Source organism: Pundamilia nyererei, unplaced genomic scaffold (genome assembly GCF_000239375.1).
Source record: "Pundamilia nyererei isolate P.nyererei 1_Seehausen unplaced genomic scaffold, PunNye1.0 scaffold00416, whole genome shotgun sequence".
Taxonomy (NCBI): Eukaryota; Metazoa; Chordata; class Actinopteri; order Cichliformes; family Cichlidae; genus Pundamilia; species Pundamilia nyererei.
Window position 1 is genome coordinate 176985 of NW_005187817.1, and position 16669 is coordinate 193653.

General features: G+C 41.6%; 1 protein-coding gene across 5 annotated transcripts in view; it reads left to right on the plus strand.

Annotated features, from left to right (window-relative positions):
- LOC102204572 (glutamate receptor 1-like) overlaps positions 1-16669 on the plus strand; it is a 104040-nt gene that overhangs the window by 56595 nt on the left and 30776 nt on the right. For all 5 annotated transcript variants that reach the window (XM_005753257.1, XM_005753258.1, XM_005753260.1 and 2 more), the window contains exons 4-10: positions 2018-2202; positions 8180-8233; positions 8645-8803; positions 13290-13457; positions 13991-14095; positions 15230-15340; positions 15722-15928. In XM_005753257.1, coding sequence (XP_005753314.1) covers positions 2018-2202; positions 8180-8233; positions 8645-8803; positions 13290-13457; positions 13991-14095; positions 15230-15340; positions 15722-15928 — 989 coding nt within the window. The remainder of the gene's footprint in view (positions 1-2017; positions 2203-8179; positions 8234-8644; positions 8804-13289; positions 13458-13990; positions 14096-15229; positions 15341-15721; positions 15929-16669) is intronic.

The window sequence follows — 16669 nt, forward strand, 5'->3', positions numbered from 1 at the left end:
CCCCCCCCCCAAAAAAAAACAAAAAAAACAAAACAAAACTACAAAACAGTTTGACATTCAGTCAGAGGAGCCACTGCCTCTTCAAATCCAGTCCTCAGCAGCTGACATGAAAACTTATCTCTGCATTCATTCGGCAGTTTGGAGCAAAGTGTCTTTGAAAAGTAATCCGTCAGGCTGACAAATGGCAACAAGAGCTGGAGAAAAGATATCTGCCAACAAAGATCAAAGGAAGCAGAGATCATTTCTAAGTAAAGAGAAAGGTCACTCTATAATACAGCTGGGATGAGTTTCAGAGTCAGACTCTCCGGGTAAACTGTTGGACTGCTGCAGGTTTACACAAATATATTGTATTCAACGTAGGACAATTATTCTGAAGGTCATAAACACTGTATCTCATATCAACATGAAAACATACTCAACAAATCCTCTTCAGAATAATCATACTTGATTGAGATTCGAGTTAATGTGGACTTTTGATGCAGTCTGAATCTGGAAACACTCTGTACTTCCTTTTAGCTGGGTCACCGTTGTAATTCAGTGATAACTGCCTACCAGCAGCTAAACATATGGGATAGATAACAAATAATGAGGCTCATTCAATGAGCTGATAACATTTCAAACAAGTGACTCAGCGATTATATCTCCCACTCGCTCAAGCTTTTCTCATAATATTTCTCATTATAAGTTTTGTTTTTGAGACCTGGCTCTCAAAAAAAAGTAAAAAACTTCTTAGTCATAATTACGACATACAATGTGCTAATGAAAAATAAGTTTTATTGTCTTGCTCTGACTTAAAGTTGTAAAAGTCAGAGACAGTTTTCAATGAGTCCGCTGATCTTAATCACTACCTCAAACGTCTGTTACTCGTCTACTTTTCAGGTTGCAGGTCTGCAAGTTGTGAAGCTGAAAATCAGTTTGATGGTCAAAACAATTTCTGCCTTGTGAAAACCCCGGATTTGGTGATTCCCAATCGGCAGTAAATAGCCCAAGAGTCACTTGTACAGTAGTCACGGAGTATGCAAAAGATTAGCCTAACCAATCTGAGAAACACTGAAACTTTCACTAAGTTAATGAACCTGAACAGGTTTAGCAGAAAAGTTAAGTTAGTTAAAAGTTAAAAGTCATGGAGTAGGAGAAATTATACCCCCCCCTCCCGCTGTGCTGAACAATGGTTGGATTGCTATGTAGCTTAGATAGCTGAGAAACAAAATAGTTAAAACAGCTAAAAATGTTATAATACAGGAACAGTTCAAGGAGCTTCTATAAATAGGAATAAAATATTGGAAACCATTGGCTAAAAATATTGCAGTAAGTAATAATTTTAGTTAACGTTGCAGATAACCATATCTATTTGATAAACTATAATATAGAGCTGAAATAAAAATGACTTATTCTTACTGGAATATTTAGCAGCACAAAATGGTTATTCTGAAACTTAAAATATAGCTTAGCAAGTGAAAGTGATGAAGCACAGATGGGCATGAAAAAAATCCCAAAATAAATCTGTTAGGTACAAACAATATTAAATGATGAAAAGCTGTCAGTTAAACAGGATCAACTCAAAATGACTTCCTGTGTCCGTTCTAGTTTTAATGTTGGTCGTGTAACAGTGAATAGCTGTTAAAGGAAGTAGAAGTTAAAAACAGTGGCTTCATGGTTGGATTAATAAGCCAGCTGTTATAGATGAATGATTAGATACGATTGCTGACCATAGCTGATTGTTGGTAAGCTGATAAACTGATCAAAGTAAATGGTAAACTGAAAGTAACCAAGATCCAGTTTAAAGAAGTTTAAATGAATACTAGATGATGATGGGGGTTACTTGAGTCCACCTGATCAGTCACTGGGACTGTGTCAGGTGTAGCTATTGGATGCTGATGTTAAGTTAAGCTTAATAAAGCTTATAATGAATACAGATTTTATTAAAAAAATTAGATTATCCAAATTTAAATCATGTCATCTTGTCTATGACTAAATGCAGCTGAGGCGGCTCCCGTCTTACCTTGCTCTCCCTCAGGTTTGGCAGTGTTGCAGAGGATCCTGGACACGGCGGCAGAACGAAGTTGGCAGGTCACCTCGGTTAACCTGGACAGTCTCACAGAGCCGGCCTTCATCAAGCTGCTGGCTGACCTCGACTACAAGAAGGACTTCCAGATCATCATCGACTGCGAGCTGAAACGCCTCAACTACATCCTCAACCTGGTAAAACACTGAAACCAAACCAGTGGCCTCCACTCTGTCTGCATGAGAATTACTGCCTGATACTTCTGAGGGCCTACAGTAATGATATTGTGAATTAGCATGAAATTTTATCAGCGTTCTGGTGTGAGAAGTCAGAAATGCTGATTGTATAGCTATTATTATAATTTCTGTATTTTTATTTTTAGTAGATAATTTGTTTTGTTAAGTACAAAAACTCCTCCCACCCTGTGGTACCTGGGAGAGGCTCTAGCCCTCCAGCAACCCTAAACTGGATGAACAGTTCGGAAAGTGCATGGATGGATGGTTCCCTCTCCATTCATATAATAAAAAAGTTCTTGTAAATAACTTCTCAAATAGCTGCTGAGTGGCAGCACTAATAACTGGGCAGGTAATGTTTCTTCCTGATCTTGTGGAAATACAGCCAACTCAATATTGCCTTGGAGCTTTCCCCAAGTCTCCAAGCTCTTTTGGTTTCACCCTCGCTCTTCACCATCTTCAATTATTTGGGGAAAATCCCCGATTTATTTTTTTTCTGTAAGCCTGCCTTTACAGTGAAGCTGAACCCAACTAAAAGCCGGTGGTTTCAGTTTGTTTTTATCCACTGGTCAGTCTAAATTTAATTAATAGTTTCATGTAAGTGTTATTTAAGGGCAGAAACAAACTTGAATGTTGGATGATTTTAGCTTCTTCCTCTAATCACCTGTGGAAAATGATAACAGTTTTATGTTGAGGCATTCCATCTGAAATCAACATGAGCCTCCAGCTCGACTGTCTAAAGCTAAAGAATGGTTGCGTTGAAACCATAGATTCATATATCAAATATTCTCCAGCACCATGAACTTGACAAGAATAAGTGGAAGAGGATGAATGGATGTGAAATATCAGAAGTTGTGCCACAGAAACAAAACACCAGTAGATAGTCTAATCCAATTCAAACACAGCTCTGGAGTTTTCCAGATGGTACTCCAGCTCTAACAGGAAATCATTTTGTTCAATATGTGCATATTTTTCATTTTGGAAAATTTCGGCCCTGGAGGAGTCTAAAAAGGAAACTCAATGATTCTAAGAGACATTAAAAACTCAACAAGGACCAATGTCATGTTTTTGTATATAACATTTGATGTGAGCAGGCTTGAAGGCCAAGCTGCTGTATCAGTACACACCAACCCTCTAACCACTGCTACCATATTAGTGATTAGAAACCATACCACTGCTATAACAAGACAGTTACAGTATTTTTCTAATTGGCCCCTCATGACATCATACAGATCCAATACTATGAAACCGGAGTGCTTTGGCCTGCAGGGATTACAGACACCAACTGCATTCTATTGAATCAGAGTATTTTCCCCTTTATTGAGAATAACAGCGGCACTTTAACTCAGACTCGTCTGGGATGATCCCGTTCTCGGTGTCGGTTAATGAGAAGCTCGTGTGTAAGCAAACCCTCGACGCGACGAGCAGCGGAGCTAAAGTGAACAGAACAATGCGGCCCTGATGAGCTGATACTGACTGTGTGTGAAAAAGAAACAGATTTCAGATTCAGCGTGGCGCAGAAAGTAATAACCAGATGGCAGTCAAAGATTAATTAGACCTCATGTATTAAATTTAATGACAGTTTCTGTTTGGAATATTCAACAGATATCAGGCTTTAAAAAGCTCAACAACCTGTCTGCTGTTAGGAGAGGGAGCCGCAGGATTAGGTGCCACTCTGCATGACTAAAACTCACCACATAGCACAGCTTTTTTCCCCGAGACTCGGCACAGTTTTGGCTCGGCTCGGCTCAGCTTGGCACTGTTACTGTGCTTCTTTTCATCCCCTTGGCTCCCTCTGGGAAGCTGCTGTTGTCTGCCAGCTGTTAAGAGCCTATTAGAGCCAGTGTTAGTGCGACAGTAGAGTCTGAAGAGGCGTCGTCAGAGCACCACAGATAGGTGTGAACCTGAAGGTGGAAGGGCTCACGGTTAGGATTTCTTCAGTGACTTCTCAGCTGTCTTTGTTTTTGCTAACGCTGTGACTCACACACAGCTGCTGGTGTTGAAGAATTCAATTATGGGACTGGAAAAGAGCAGAATCGTCCCCAAATGATCTCCTAATGAGCCTCTTTAACATCGTTACAGCATTGACGACTGTTTGGTTCATTTGTGAGAAAAAAGTCCTGGGAAAGAGAAATTTGAATAATTTATATTTTAGGTTTAGTGTTCCTAAAATCGAAAAAAACAAAACTTTCTTTTTCCACAGGATTCCACATTATATCTTCTAATTTTCTAGCAACATTTACAAAGTATTTTATAGTCATAAATTTCACAGTACAAGTGTTTTCAGTGATAACCAGTACTCCTGTGTCACGGATCGTACCAACCAATAGCAGCACATAAGAGCACAAAGAGCGGGGGGGCGGGAAAGCTTATCCAGGGAGACTCTGGGAGGCCGGATTTGGCTGCGGTGCTCGAAGCTCCTGCCCACAGAGATATTCCAGCTTTTAGAAATAATTATGCTTTTTGGTTCTTTTATATAAAATAACCAAATGTGAAAATATTTCCCAGGTGACTCTTTCAGAATCTGTGGATTATTCTTTATATAACTTTAATAAATAAACACAATAATATATAAAACATTAACTTGAGGCATTTCATCTTCATACTGTAAAAACTTTCAGAGCTTCAGGCCTCAGCGTACCTGAGGTGGATTCAATTTGGTGTTTTCAAATGATTTTTTGGCATCTTTAAAGCCTCATAACTTGTTAATCACAGAAGATAGAAATCTGAAACTGAAAAACACGTTTAAGCTCTGTTAAAACCTGCAAACAAATCAATATTACATTATAAGGACAAAGATATCCCTCTAAATGTAATGTAGCAGACAGATTCTGCACTGTCATTTTCCTGGTACTATAGAAAGACGGGCGTTATATACGAAGATCATCATCATTCACAGTCTGGTGACAGAAGCAGGCCCAGGTCCCAGCTGGCAGGATAAAAACTTCACTCTATCAGACTGGAAAAGTTCTCAAACAAGCACCGAAGGCTGGTATTTTAGAAAATGACTCACAGCTAGAACGTGAGCTTCTTATGTTCTGACTTGCTTCAAGCAGCTCTCTCTCTGACATGGTGATCGAGGTTTTACCTAAAATGGACTTTTTGAAGTTTCCTGCAGTGATTTATCAAAAAAGAAGTCAAAGACAACCGACGTGTGTTCCTCTACTTCAGCGACGTTACACTAGTGCAGTTATGATACATCCCATAATACTGAAGCTCAGAGCTGGTTATAACACCAAGCACATTTTATATTAATCAGTCTGTTTATTTTTTACTAATTGTTCCCTCAAAGATAATAAATAACTCTGAGGGTATTGACATGATGCTTTATTATCCACAGGGATGATGATGATGATGATGATGATGATGATGATGATGATGATGCTGTTAATTGTGGTTGTATTTCTTTGTGTTTTCCTGTTAATTATTTCTCATTGGTTTTATGGAACGAGTGTTTTATAAACTCATCAGTCGTGAATGTCTGTGATGTCATGTGGATGGAAATCCTTATATGGTCATCTCTGATCCCAACCAGCTCCTCTTTGAGCTTTGTGTTTACAAGAGGCAGCCAATCAGTGTGAGATATATAAAGATTGCTTTGGGCTGTGATTCACGCAGAGCTACTCCGGCAGAGTAAAAGAACAAAACTATGAAGCAGGAAGTCAGTGGCTTATGTTGTTGTCCTTATGTTGTTTTATAATCTTTTCATGCATACATGTTTATCACAGACCCCACAAACACAGAGTTGTTCTGTTTGAGCCTCTCATTGTTCAGAGCAGCTGGATTTCGTGCTCAGTGTCTTCAGCTGCAGCTGCTTTACTGTCCAGATTTTGGTGGAACACTTTGATTTCAGAGAGACACTTCAAAATTCAGGAAGAAGGAACGTTTGGTATCAGCTGAGATCAGTTTGTAAGAGAGGAATGAAAGAGGGCAGCAGGAGAGAGACAAGAAGCCAAAGGTGCTCAGTGGGAACTCTGGCCAGAAACCAGCTGTCATTTGGGAAATTCCTCTTTCTGCTGAGCTCCAGCTGGCTGAACGAGACTCAAGTATCAGGTGGCTTGTTGGATCTGTGAAATGAAGCCATTGGCTTCAGCATCACCGTTTAGTTTGGCTGAAATGATCAGGTGGCGTTTGCTTTGGCTCAAATTGGTTCATTTAGTCCAGCTGGATGGGGTGAAAGTTTCCAGTGGATGACGTCGGTGACTTCAGATGGAAGACTGATTTTTACAGAAAGTTGATTCTAATCATGTGGACGCAGAGTTTTCAGTGGGAGAAACCAGTGACTGCAGCTGATACTGATGTGTCACATAACAACGACTGAAAACTCAACATCCAGATAAACAAAATCCATTTTCTTTCAGCTCCATGACGTGGCAAAAGTCAGGAGATCATAACGGTCCGACTGGGACTGATAAATCAATAAATGACAAGGTGACAAAAATAATAATAACAACAACAACAAAACACTGACAGCTTTCACAAGCTTGTGGTCCAGCTGTGGGCCCACTGCACCAGCACCCTGTAAATGACCGTAACTCGTGCTCGAGCTTTAGGGAGATCTTTGGTATCACAGTCGCACAAAACATGCAGAGTGTACTGCTGTCTGCACACAGACAGGGTCATATTATGTGAACTTTACAATAACATAATTCAAAAACAATTTTGGACATGAGAGAACAAACAAGTTACTCCTGAAAAATAATTTTTTAAGTCCAGACAGCCTGTATGTTATATCGTTATACCTGAGTAAAAACCAGTTAAAAATCATCTCAACTTCATACTAAGAAGTTATGAAGGTGTTCACTAATGTGCGTCCAGGTCAGGTGTGGTAATGTGTTGTGTTCCCAGTACAAAGCTGAGCAGCCAACGCTAACCTTCTTTACAACCGAGAAAAACTCTGAGCTGAGGCCATAAATCTAAACAGGCAGAAAAGCACTTTTCACTCCTACTAACTCAGGAAAATGTCATATTTTCTTCTCCTTTCTCCTCATCTAGTGATGGATTTTTCTGAACACTCGTATCATTTAAACTAAAGCAGCTCACACAGAAGGCTAAGTTAGCTCCTGCTCAGTTAACAGATGCATGTTTCTGCTAATCAGAGCAAAGTTCCAAGCAAAGCAAGGATAAACCTGGTGTGTTAGTGCCACTAACTATACAGCAGATAACTGCATTACAAAAGCTCCAGATATGGTCCACGGGTCCAGGTCAGGGACTCTAGTACAAGAGTTTAAACAGGTGAGACTATGGGGACTGTGGCCATCAGATGAACTGCAGGTTTTGGTGACAGTGTTGCTGTTGCTGTTCGATATTCAATTCTTTGACTGAGTAAAACTGCAACGTGCATCTTTCACTGTTTTGTACACATTTATTATAACAACTGTTAAGTGTTTGATCACAATATGAAAATTATTATCAGCTGAATGTGTTTGCTGTGAATGAACACCAAAAGAAACCAGAGGAATGAAGTGTTGGCTGGAAGCAAAAGGAGAGGAGGAGGTTTAAGAGGAGGGACGCTTCAGCAGCGTTCTCCTCCCTTCCTCCTCCAGAAGTGCCCAGTGATGCAGAGCAGCTGTTCGCGAACGCTCTTCGACTGCCGCTCATTAAAAGCCGGACCTGAGAGGAAGGCGTCAAACAACACCTGCTCCTCCTCTTCATAAACTTTCTCCTTTCTCTCCATCTTCCTTCCTTCCTGTCGTCTGTCAGTGGAGTCATGAATCTGAGGAGAGCTTCTTGCTTTCTTTCCAGCTCCAACTGATGGCAAAGATGGGCAATTAATTCCTCAAAGAGCAGCCGAGTCTTCCAATTAGCAGCTGTTTGAGAGGACACACACACACATGGCGATGATTGTGATGAATGTGTGATTGGTGCTTTTTATCATCATTAGAAACATCAGGAAAATGTAATTAGCATATCATTTACTGTGCCTCTCGCTCCTGCTCAGATTGCTGCTCAGAAGAGGAACTTGAAGAACTACCACTACATCCTTGCCAATCTGGTGAGTTCAGGCTCAGCTTCCCCACACACAGGGCTGAGGTTAAGGACGTATGCAGATGACTTTAACAGTTTGCACAAACTTTCCAGAGATGTGAAAGCGCTCGCTGTTGTCTGCATGTGGAGCTGTTTCCAAATAAACTGCAGCATTTCAGTTCATAAGTTTAAAGAGCTAGAAATTTCCAAGTACATTTGGAAATATGCAGGCTTTCTTTTAACTTCCAGACAATGACGTCATTTTTCATCACCAAAGTGTGCATGTCATTGTTTATCTACACCGAAGACAGGGTTTTATGGGATGCAGTGAAAGTTCAGGCAGTGAAACCTGTTGCTTTCCTTTGTGTGTGTGTGTGTGTGTGTGTGTGTGTGTGTGTGTGTGTGTGTGTGTGTGTGTGTGTGTGTGTGTGTGTGTTAGGGCTTCTTGGACCTGAACGTCACAGAATTTCAGAAGCTCGGACCGAACGTGACCGGCTTCCAACTGGTGAATCGGTCGGATCCCGCTGTGCAGAAGATCAATCAGAACTGGCTGGACTTCGACAACAAAGACCTCAAAGTGGCTCGCAGGAGGCTCAAGGTACACACACACACACACACACACACACACACACACACACACACACACACACACACACACACAGTGTTTTCATACTTTTTCTTTGTGAGGAAATCTGAATTGTATCCTCCCAGTATAAATGATCCTGACATTGTTGTTCTGACATTTTTTTACAGGTGTGATATAAATGGTCGTTTGGGTTTGGGTTTTTTTGTTTTGTTTTTTTGCCTGTCCTGTTTGGATCTTTAGCCATCAGAATTGTTGTCTGAAGGTCAAGAAAGATGCCAAGTGGATTTACTTTACCGATTGGATCATCATGGCCATATTGGTCCATTATTTTTATTAAATACTTTATTTTAAGTATTTCTTTTATTTGATTCTCGGTTGTTATAGATGGGACAGACATGACTGGGGGATTGGACAGGGAGAAAGAATGAAAGAAAGAGAGGGAGAGAAAGAAAAATAGAGGAGGAGAGAAGAGACGGTGATAAAGGGGGAAGAAAGAAAAAACACCTGGATCACCTGTATGGAGATAAGAAAAAACAGAAGAGAAAACAAACAAAAAAGAGCAACATAATAAATACAACACCATCACAATAAACTAGCTAACAGTAGATACTGAATATTACATGTTATTGTGCAGCACACAAGATCGACAGCGCACAATGTGCTTTGAGGTAGCAGCCAAGAAAGGTGTAGTTTGTGTCTGTGTACACCTGTGTGGATCAGCACGCTTGTATTCCAAAGGTTTCTCCATGTAACGATCTGCTAGGGGTCTGGGGAGTCATAGCCCCGTCCCCCAGGGCATGAAGCAGGTATGGAGGAGATCCAGGCCCCAGACATCCAGAGGCCCCAGAGTACGAGGACCCAAGGAGGACCACCAGGGGGGCAACTGTGCCACCCTCCTGGGAAGAGCTGAGGAGAGCCTCAAACGAAAGGTCAACCAGCAGCCACAGAGCAGAGGCCAGAGGGGGTTGCAGTGACGTGCCCGCGGGCTGTGCTGGCAGCCAGCAGGCCCAGAGGCCTGAGGGCACCCCACCCCCCGGAAGGGGCCTTGCCGGGCCACAGGCGCCAGGTCCCGCCAATCGGCCACCAGGAGTGAGTCAGTACATACATGAGTGCCCAGCCCCAGACACCAAGAACCACCAACACACCAACGTCTGAGGGCATCAGCCACTGGCAGGGGGAGTGTGGTGAGGGGAGATAGACCTCCGTACTTTGGAGAGCCTGAGATGTTCCCAGCGAGGTGGAGTCTAAGACCCAAGCTGACATATAGACACAGACAAACAGGTGCACGCGGACATAAACGTGTATTCCCACCCCCATATACACAAACAAATACTTTGCACTCACCCGATGTGGAGACAGACACAAATAGACACTGTACACACATTCACACTCCCCAAACATACTCTAAATCCCAGGTCCAGATACCCCTGCTCCCAGAGCACCTCCACCCAGCCCCCCAGCCCCGACGGCTAACAAAACGGGGGTGAGTGAAGACCCCATACCTCCCTCCGCCCGCTCATATGTAGTGTTGCTGCGTGCTGTTCTAAAGTGCATTTAAAACACAGGAGGGCATGGTGCTTCCAGCCAGAGAGCAGCACGGCTCCTCCCGAAAACCCTTAATGTCTATATGCATTTAAAATTGAGGGTAGGGCACCAGCGCCAAATGTGGGTTTGAATACAAAGACCATCCTCTGGACACTGTATAACGTGCCCACCCTCAAAGCCCTATATGTATGTGTTATGAGAATATGAGTAATGTCTAGGTGTCTAGGTTACGGAATTAAATTGAGGCACAGGCAGCCAGAAGGGGACAGAAGGAGAGTACCTCCCCTGCACCCTGGTGAGACACCTGCACCCCAAGCCCTGCCTGTGTGTGGGTGTGGTGGAGCGGGAAGAGTGAGGCAGAGTGAGGCAGCTGAGGATGGGGAGGGAAGAAAAGGAGGGGCAAGCGGCCCCTCTCTGGGGCCAGCTCTCCCAGTGACCCCAGTAGGCACCCCCACACTCTGGAACCCACCAGGGCAAGGGGGCCCAGGCCCATCCGGACCGGGGCCCACAGCAGCAGCACCACCCGGCCCCACAGAGTCCGGGGCAGCCCACCCGACCCCACCAGAGAGAAAACTGCACCCACCCCATCATCCAATCTTCTCCCAGACTACACAAGACAATAGCCTCCACGCCCATCCCGGACCCACCCTGGGGCAGCCAGGCTACCAGGCCAGTAACCAACGTCCGCCAGCACAGACCCTCTCGCCACCAGAGCCCCTAACCAGGTCATGGCCACAACCCCCGCGTTAGGCCCTCCTGGGAAAACGTCCCTAGAGAATCCCCAGACGCCCTAAGGCCTTCCCTACCCCCATATCAACCACACTAGAGAAGGCAGGACCAAACTATGACCCCCCCACCCCCACCCCCACTAGGTGATGAAGCCAATCAAAGGAGCCCAGAGGGATTGATCAAATGTGATGGCAGAGGCTGTCTCAAGACTAATGTGATCTATCAGAGGGTTTTTATATTGGCTAGAATTAAGATTATTTTTATTTTTCCAGTTAATGAGGACTGTTTTCTTGGCAATGCATAGGGCTGTAAAATCGTTTATTTTTGGCAAGACCATCATTTTTATAGAGGCGACCCTTCCCATGAGTGACATGGGTAGAGATTTCCATCTAGCTAGTTCGCCTTCTACTGTCTTTAAAAGTGGGATGTGGTTTAATTTAGTTAATTCTGCAAGCTTAGGAGAGATATTGATACCTAAATATTTAATATTTCCAGATTGCAGTCGGGTAGATGAAGAATTATAGAAGGAGCAAATACTCAGAAGAACTGTAGATTTTGACCAGTTAATTGAGTAATCTGAGACTCTTGAGAAAGAGTTTATCAATGCAGTTACCCCAGAGAGATTGGTTTGTGAGTTTTGGAGAAAAAGTAACACATCATCAGCATAGAGACTGATTTTATGTTCTACATTCTTACATTTTATGCCCGTACTTGTTGTAGCCTTTCTAATTGCTGCTGCTAGTGGCTCAATAAAAATTGCAAACAGTGAAGGGGAGAGTGGGCATCCCTGCCAGGTGCCCCTCAGGAGACAGAAGCTGGAGGATGTTTGGTCATTTGTTCTGACACAAGCTGTTGGGGAATTATATCGTATTTTTAACCAGCTTATGAAAGAGTTTCCAAAACCAAATTTGTGTAAAGTTACAAATAGAAATTTCCAGTTAACTCTGTCAAATGCTTTTTCTGCATCAAGAGACAATATTATGGTTTCAATGTTTTTACTGCATGAGTAGTCTATTAAATTAAGTAATCTACATGTGTTTGTTGATGAGTGCCTACCTTTTATGAAACCAGTTTGGTCAGGATGAATTAAGAGGGGGGTTATTTTCTCTAATTTCTTTGAGAGAGCTTTGCAGATTATTTTAAGGTCTACATTTATAAGGGATATTGGACGATAGCTTGAAGGAAATACAGGGTCTTTGCCTGGTTTTACTAAGAGACTAATATTTGCAGAGTTCATATTTGGTGGTAGTCTGCCAATTTCTTTGATTTCCTCCAACATTCTGTGAAAAACTGGTGCCAGAATCGTCCAGAATTCTTTGTAAAATTCTGCAGGAAAGCCGTCTGGACTTGGAGCCTTATATTGGGCATACTTATCAGAGCTTCCTGGAGTTCACCTGGCGTCAGTGGCGAATCCAGTGCCATTGCTTGGGTATCTAATAATTTTCGAAGAGTTACGTTGTCGAGAAATTGATCAATTTCGTTTGTAGATGGGGTTATTTGTGGTGTATTTAAAGTTTCATAGAAATCCCTAAAATTTTTGATTAATTTTTTTAAGGTCATATATTGTATTCCCAGATAAATCTTTAACAGCTCATATAGTTGTTTTTTCTTTATTGATTTTTAACTGGTTAGCTAGAAATTGTCCGGATTTGTTACCGTGTTCAAAATTTTGGAACCAAAGTCTTTGTACTAACAATTGAGTCTTTTTATTAATAATTTCATTTCATTCTGGTTTTGTTTTGCGTATTTTGTTCAAAATTTCTTGATCTTGGTGAGACACATAGGCTTTTTCTAAGGATTTGATGTTTTTTTCTAATTCCTGAACATTTTTGTTTTCTTCTTTCTTCTTAAGTGATGAGAAAGAAATTATTTTAGCTCTCATCACAGCTTTCCCTGCTTCCCAGAGGACAGATAAATGGTCATTTGTAGCTGCACTTCAAGATCGTCACTCTCCTGAAGCAAAAGGAATTAACAGGCGTTGTTCAGGCTAAAGCAGCAGTGACACAAATACAAACTATCATTCACAGATACTTTTCCATCTGCCCCATTGCTTTTATTCCCACTTGTTTCTTCTATTCTACTTCTATTTTGAATATATTTAAGGAAAGTACAAAAAACCCCACATTTCTGTGTATGTAAAGCAAAATCTTGTCTCATTGTGTCACCAATAAAACTGTGAACAGGATCAGGATTTTAACCACTTTCCTCCTGCCTGACCACTCAGTACACAGGAGCTCTGACCTATGATGGTGTCAGCATCATGGCAACGGCATTCCAGAATCTGCGGAGGCAACGGATCGACATCTCTCGCCGGGGCAACGCAGGGGAGTGCCTGGCCAACCCGCCCGCTCCGTGGGGACAGGGCATCGATATCCAGAGAGCCCTGCAGCAGGTATGCATAAACAGCACACAGGCAGAACTGAGAGTGGGTCCAGAGGGAGCAGCTGCCACAGAAGCCCCACCCACCTGCTCTTCAAAGCTTGTGTTTGTGAAAAACAGCCAATCAGAAAAGTTAGTTTAAAGGGAGATAAATAAGGATTATTTTGAACTGTAAATCACGTATAGAAATATGGAGGTTGGAATGAGGAGAATACTCCCTCTTTAAAAACACCAATATTTTTAGGTCCTCTGAGAAAGTAAATATTAACTCCGAGCTGTTCTCAGATCCTCAGGCTGCTCCAGCAGCTCAGAGGAAATGAAAAATGAAAGTTTTGTCCTGAAATGTCCCAGAAATGTCCTAGTCTGTAGATCGAAAAACATGTCAGACAAACGGAGCGTGAAGCACTTTAAACACAGAGGAATTTAAAATCAATGTAAGTGTTAAAAGCAGAAATAACGGGCTATCTCCATCAGTGCTGCCGAGCTCTTCTGGTTATGAAATCCTGCAGTTTTTCATTTTTGCTTTGCTTTTCTTTGTGTTGACAGGTTCGTCTGGAGGGGCTGACGGGTCACGTCCAGTTCGATGAGCGCGGACATCGAACCAACTACACTTTGACTGTGATGGAGCTCAGCCACATTGGACCCAGGAAGGTGCTGCTCCCGCCGCTTGTTGTTTTGTTCAGTTCAGGCGGGTTTTGTGTGGAATTGCACTAAGCAGGTTTTCACTGCATCAGCTCCTTCCAGTAATTAGCTCCCTCTCCTCAGATTAAAGCTGCGATAATCAGTGAAATCAGCCTCTGCTGCGTTTGTTTGCTGCGGAAATCTGCCGGCTCTCAGTTTTCTATTAAATTCCATCAAACAGTGCATCACACAATGACTTATCATTGTGATGAGCTGCTTAGTCCTGCTTACTTTGTGGTTTACAAGACATCAGAGTGGGATATTTTAAAGTTTGATGGGCGCTATGGAAGAAACCAATGCATAAATGTTTCCAATAATTGCCGGAGGCTCCTGGAACTTTATAGTGTACAACACCCAAAAGACACCAAATTGCACAAAACAACAGCAAATGGATGCAAAATTACAAAAAACAGTACTCAAACCTGATACAAACCAACACAAGCGATGCAAAGAAATAAATATAGTCATAATATAACAAAATTATAATTAAACAAAATGACTCAAAAGGCCCGTAAAACTTGAGCAAAATGCAGACATGAAATGTAAAAGTGAGTTCAGAGATGTGACTCATATATTTTGTTGAGGAAGGAAACGCAAAAATGCAAAAGTCTGTTTTCCCAACTCATACACACAAAATTCTCCCTGGGATTTCTTTTAGATTTCAACCCTCTGTTCTTTTAGCTCATGTTTCATATTTATCGTGACTGCTGCAAAGTACAGTTAACACAGCAGTGACAATGAAAGAGATTTTTTATTTAAATTAATTAAAAGCTTATTTAATTAAATAAAATAAATAAATAGCATTCATAATTAATTAAAAGAATATTATTTAATAAAGAAGAAACGATCCGTGCTGCTGTTTTACACATGAAGGTGATATCACACTAATACTACCATCTGCTGTCCCACTTTACTAAACTTTCTCAGGTGAAATGGGCCACAGTGTATTGAAGTGTCATAATAAACATGTAAATGAAAAACATTTTATTAATCACAAAATCAGCATAGCAAATACGTTAAATAAGCAGGAAGGTAAGCAGGAGGCTCAGTAATGATGACATAGTTGTACAGAGTTGTGGTCCAACGGTGCTGTTTTGTGTCCAGATCGGCTTCTGGAATGAGAAGAGAGGCTATGTGAACACTGCCATCTACAGGCCGATGCAGGAGGAGTTTTACAATGTGCAGAACAAAACCTACATTGTCACTACCATCCTGGTAAGTTTGGGAAGGCAAGATGATTAGTTCAAATATTTCACACAGTGCAGTAATATATTACTTGTTATGTTTGGAAAAAGTAAAGTATTTTGTGCAAATTAGGTAACGTTCTCACACACAGTCACAAATCTCTGACTGCTCCTGTTACCTGTTGAACTTCAGGCTCTGGCTGCTTGACTGCAGTCAGCATACACTCAACTTTAACATCACTCTGTAAAGATGTTTGCACAGACTTTATATCATCTTATCAGCTGTGGGTTTTTTTCATTTTCCTCAGAAAAGAAGAGGCACTTTTTACTAGAGAAGCACAATGTAAAATAATCTAAGTTAAACATACTCGAGTAGAGTGGCAGTGACATTCACACTTCTGCCTCCTCACAGGAAGCTCCCTACATGATGCTAAAGAAGAACCACGAGCAGTTTTGGGGAAACGATAAATATGAAGGTTACTGTGCCGAGCTCGCCGCAGAGATCGCCAAACACGTCGGGTTCACGTACCGCCTTGAGCTAGTAGGTGACGGCAAGTACGGTGCCAGAGACGCTGAAACAAAGATGTGGAATGGCATGGTGGGAGAGCTGGTGTATGGGGTGAGTGTGAGCAGTGCTCATTTCCACAGTTAAAATGTTTCTTTTCCTTATTTTTTATCTTAATTTTAACAAACCAACAGCACATTTTTGAATATCTTAACAGTTTCTGTATTTGGCTAAAGACTCTCAGCTTTTATTACATCATCATGTTGAGCATATGTTGCTCTATACCTTTCAGCACTGATGGTGCCTTTCCAAATGTGCAAGCTGCCAATGCCATAAGCCCAGATGCCCCCCAGTACTATGCAGCTTCAGACAGTGTCTTTTGCTGGTTATTGGTGGAGACTCAGCACACTGAAAAAAATATGTTGGATTAATTTGATTCAGTAGTGGACATTGATTGCACGCAGATGTTTTGCTTTGGCAACAACTTAAACAATTGAGTTAAATTAACACACTTTATTCATGTTCAATAAACCAGTGCAATTTGTGTTGATAAAATGTGACTTAAACATGTTTTGATGAAGTAATTTGAGCTCTTAGAATATTTTAATCCTGCACAATTTTCTCACTTTATCCCAACACCATTCAGTAACTTTTACCCCAATATTACTTGGTCACTTAAATACTACATGTTATCTTCAGATTACATGTTGCTATTATATTCTAGTATCAAATCCGCTATTTTCAAATGGAGGCCTTATAACAGATTGTATTGTTCTCTTCCAAGATGGTTGCTGGCATCCACCAGTAACCTTTCAAAAAATTATATATATATATATGTATATATATATATGTATA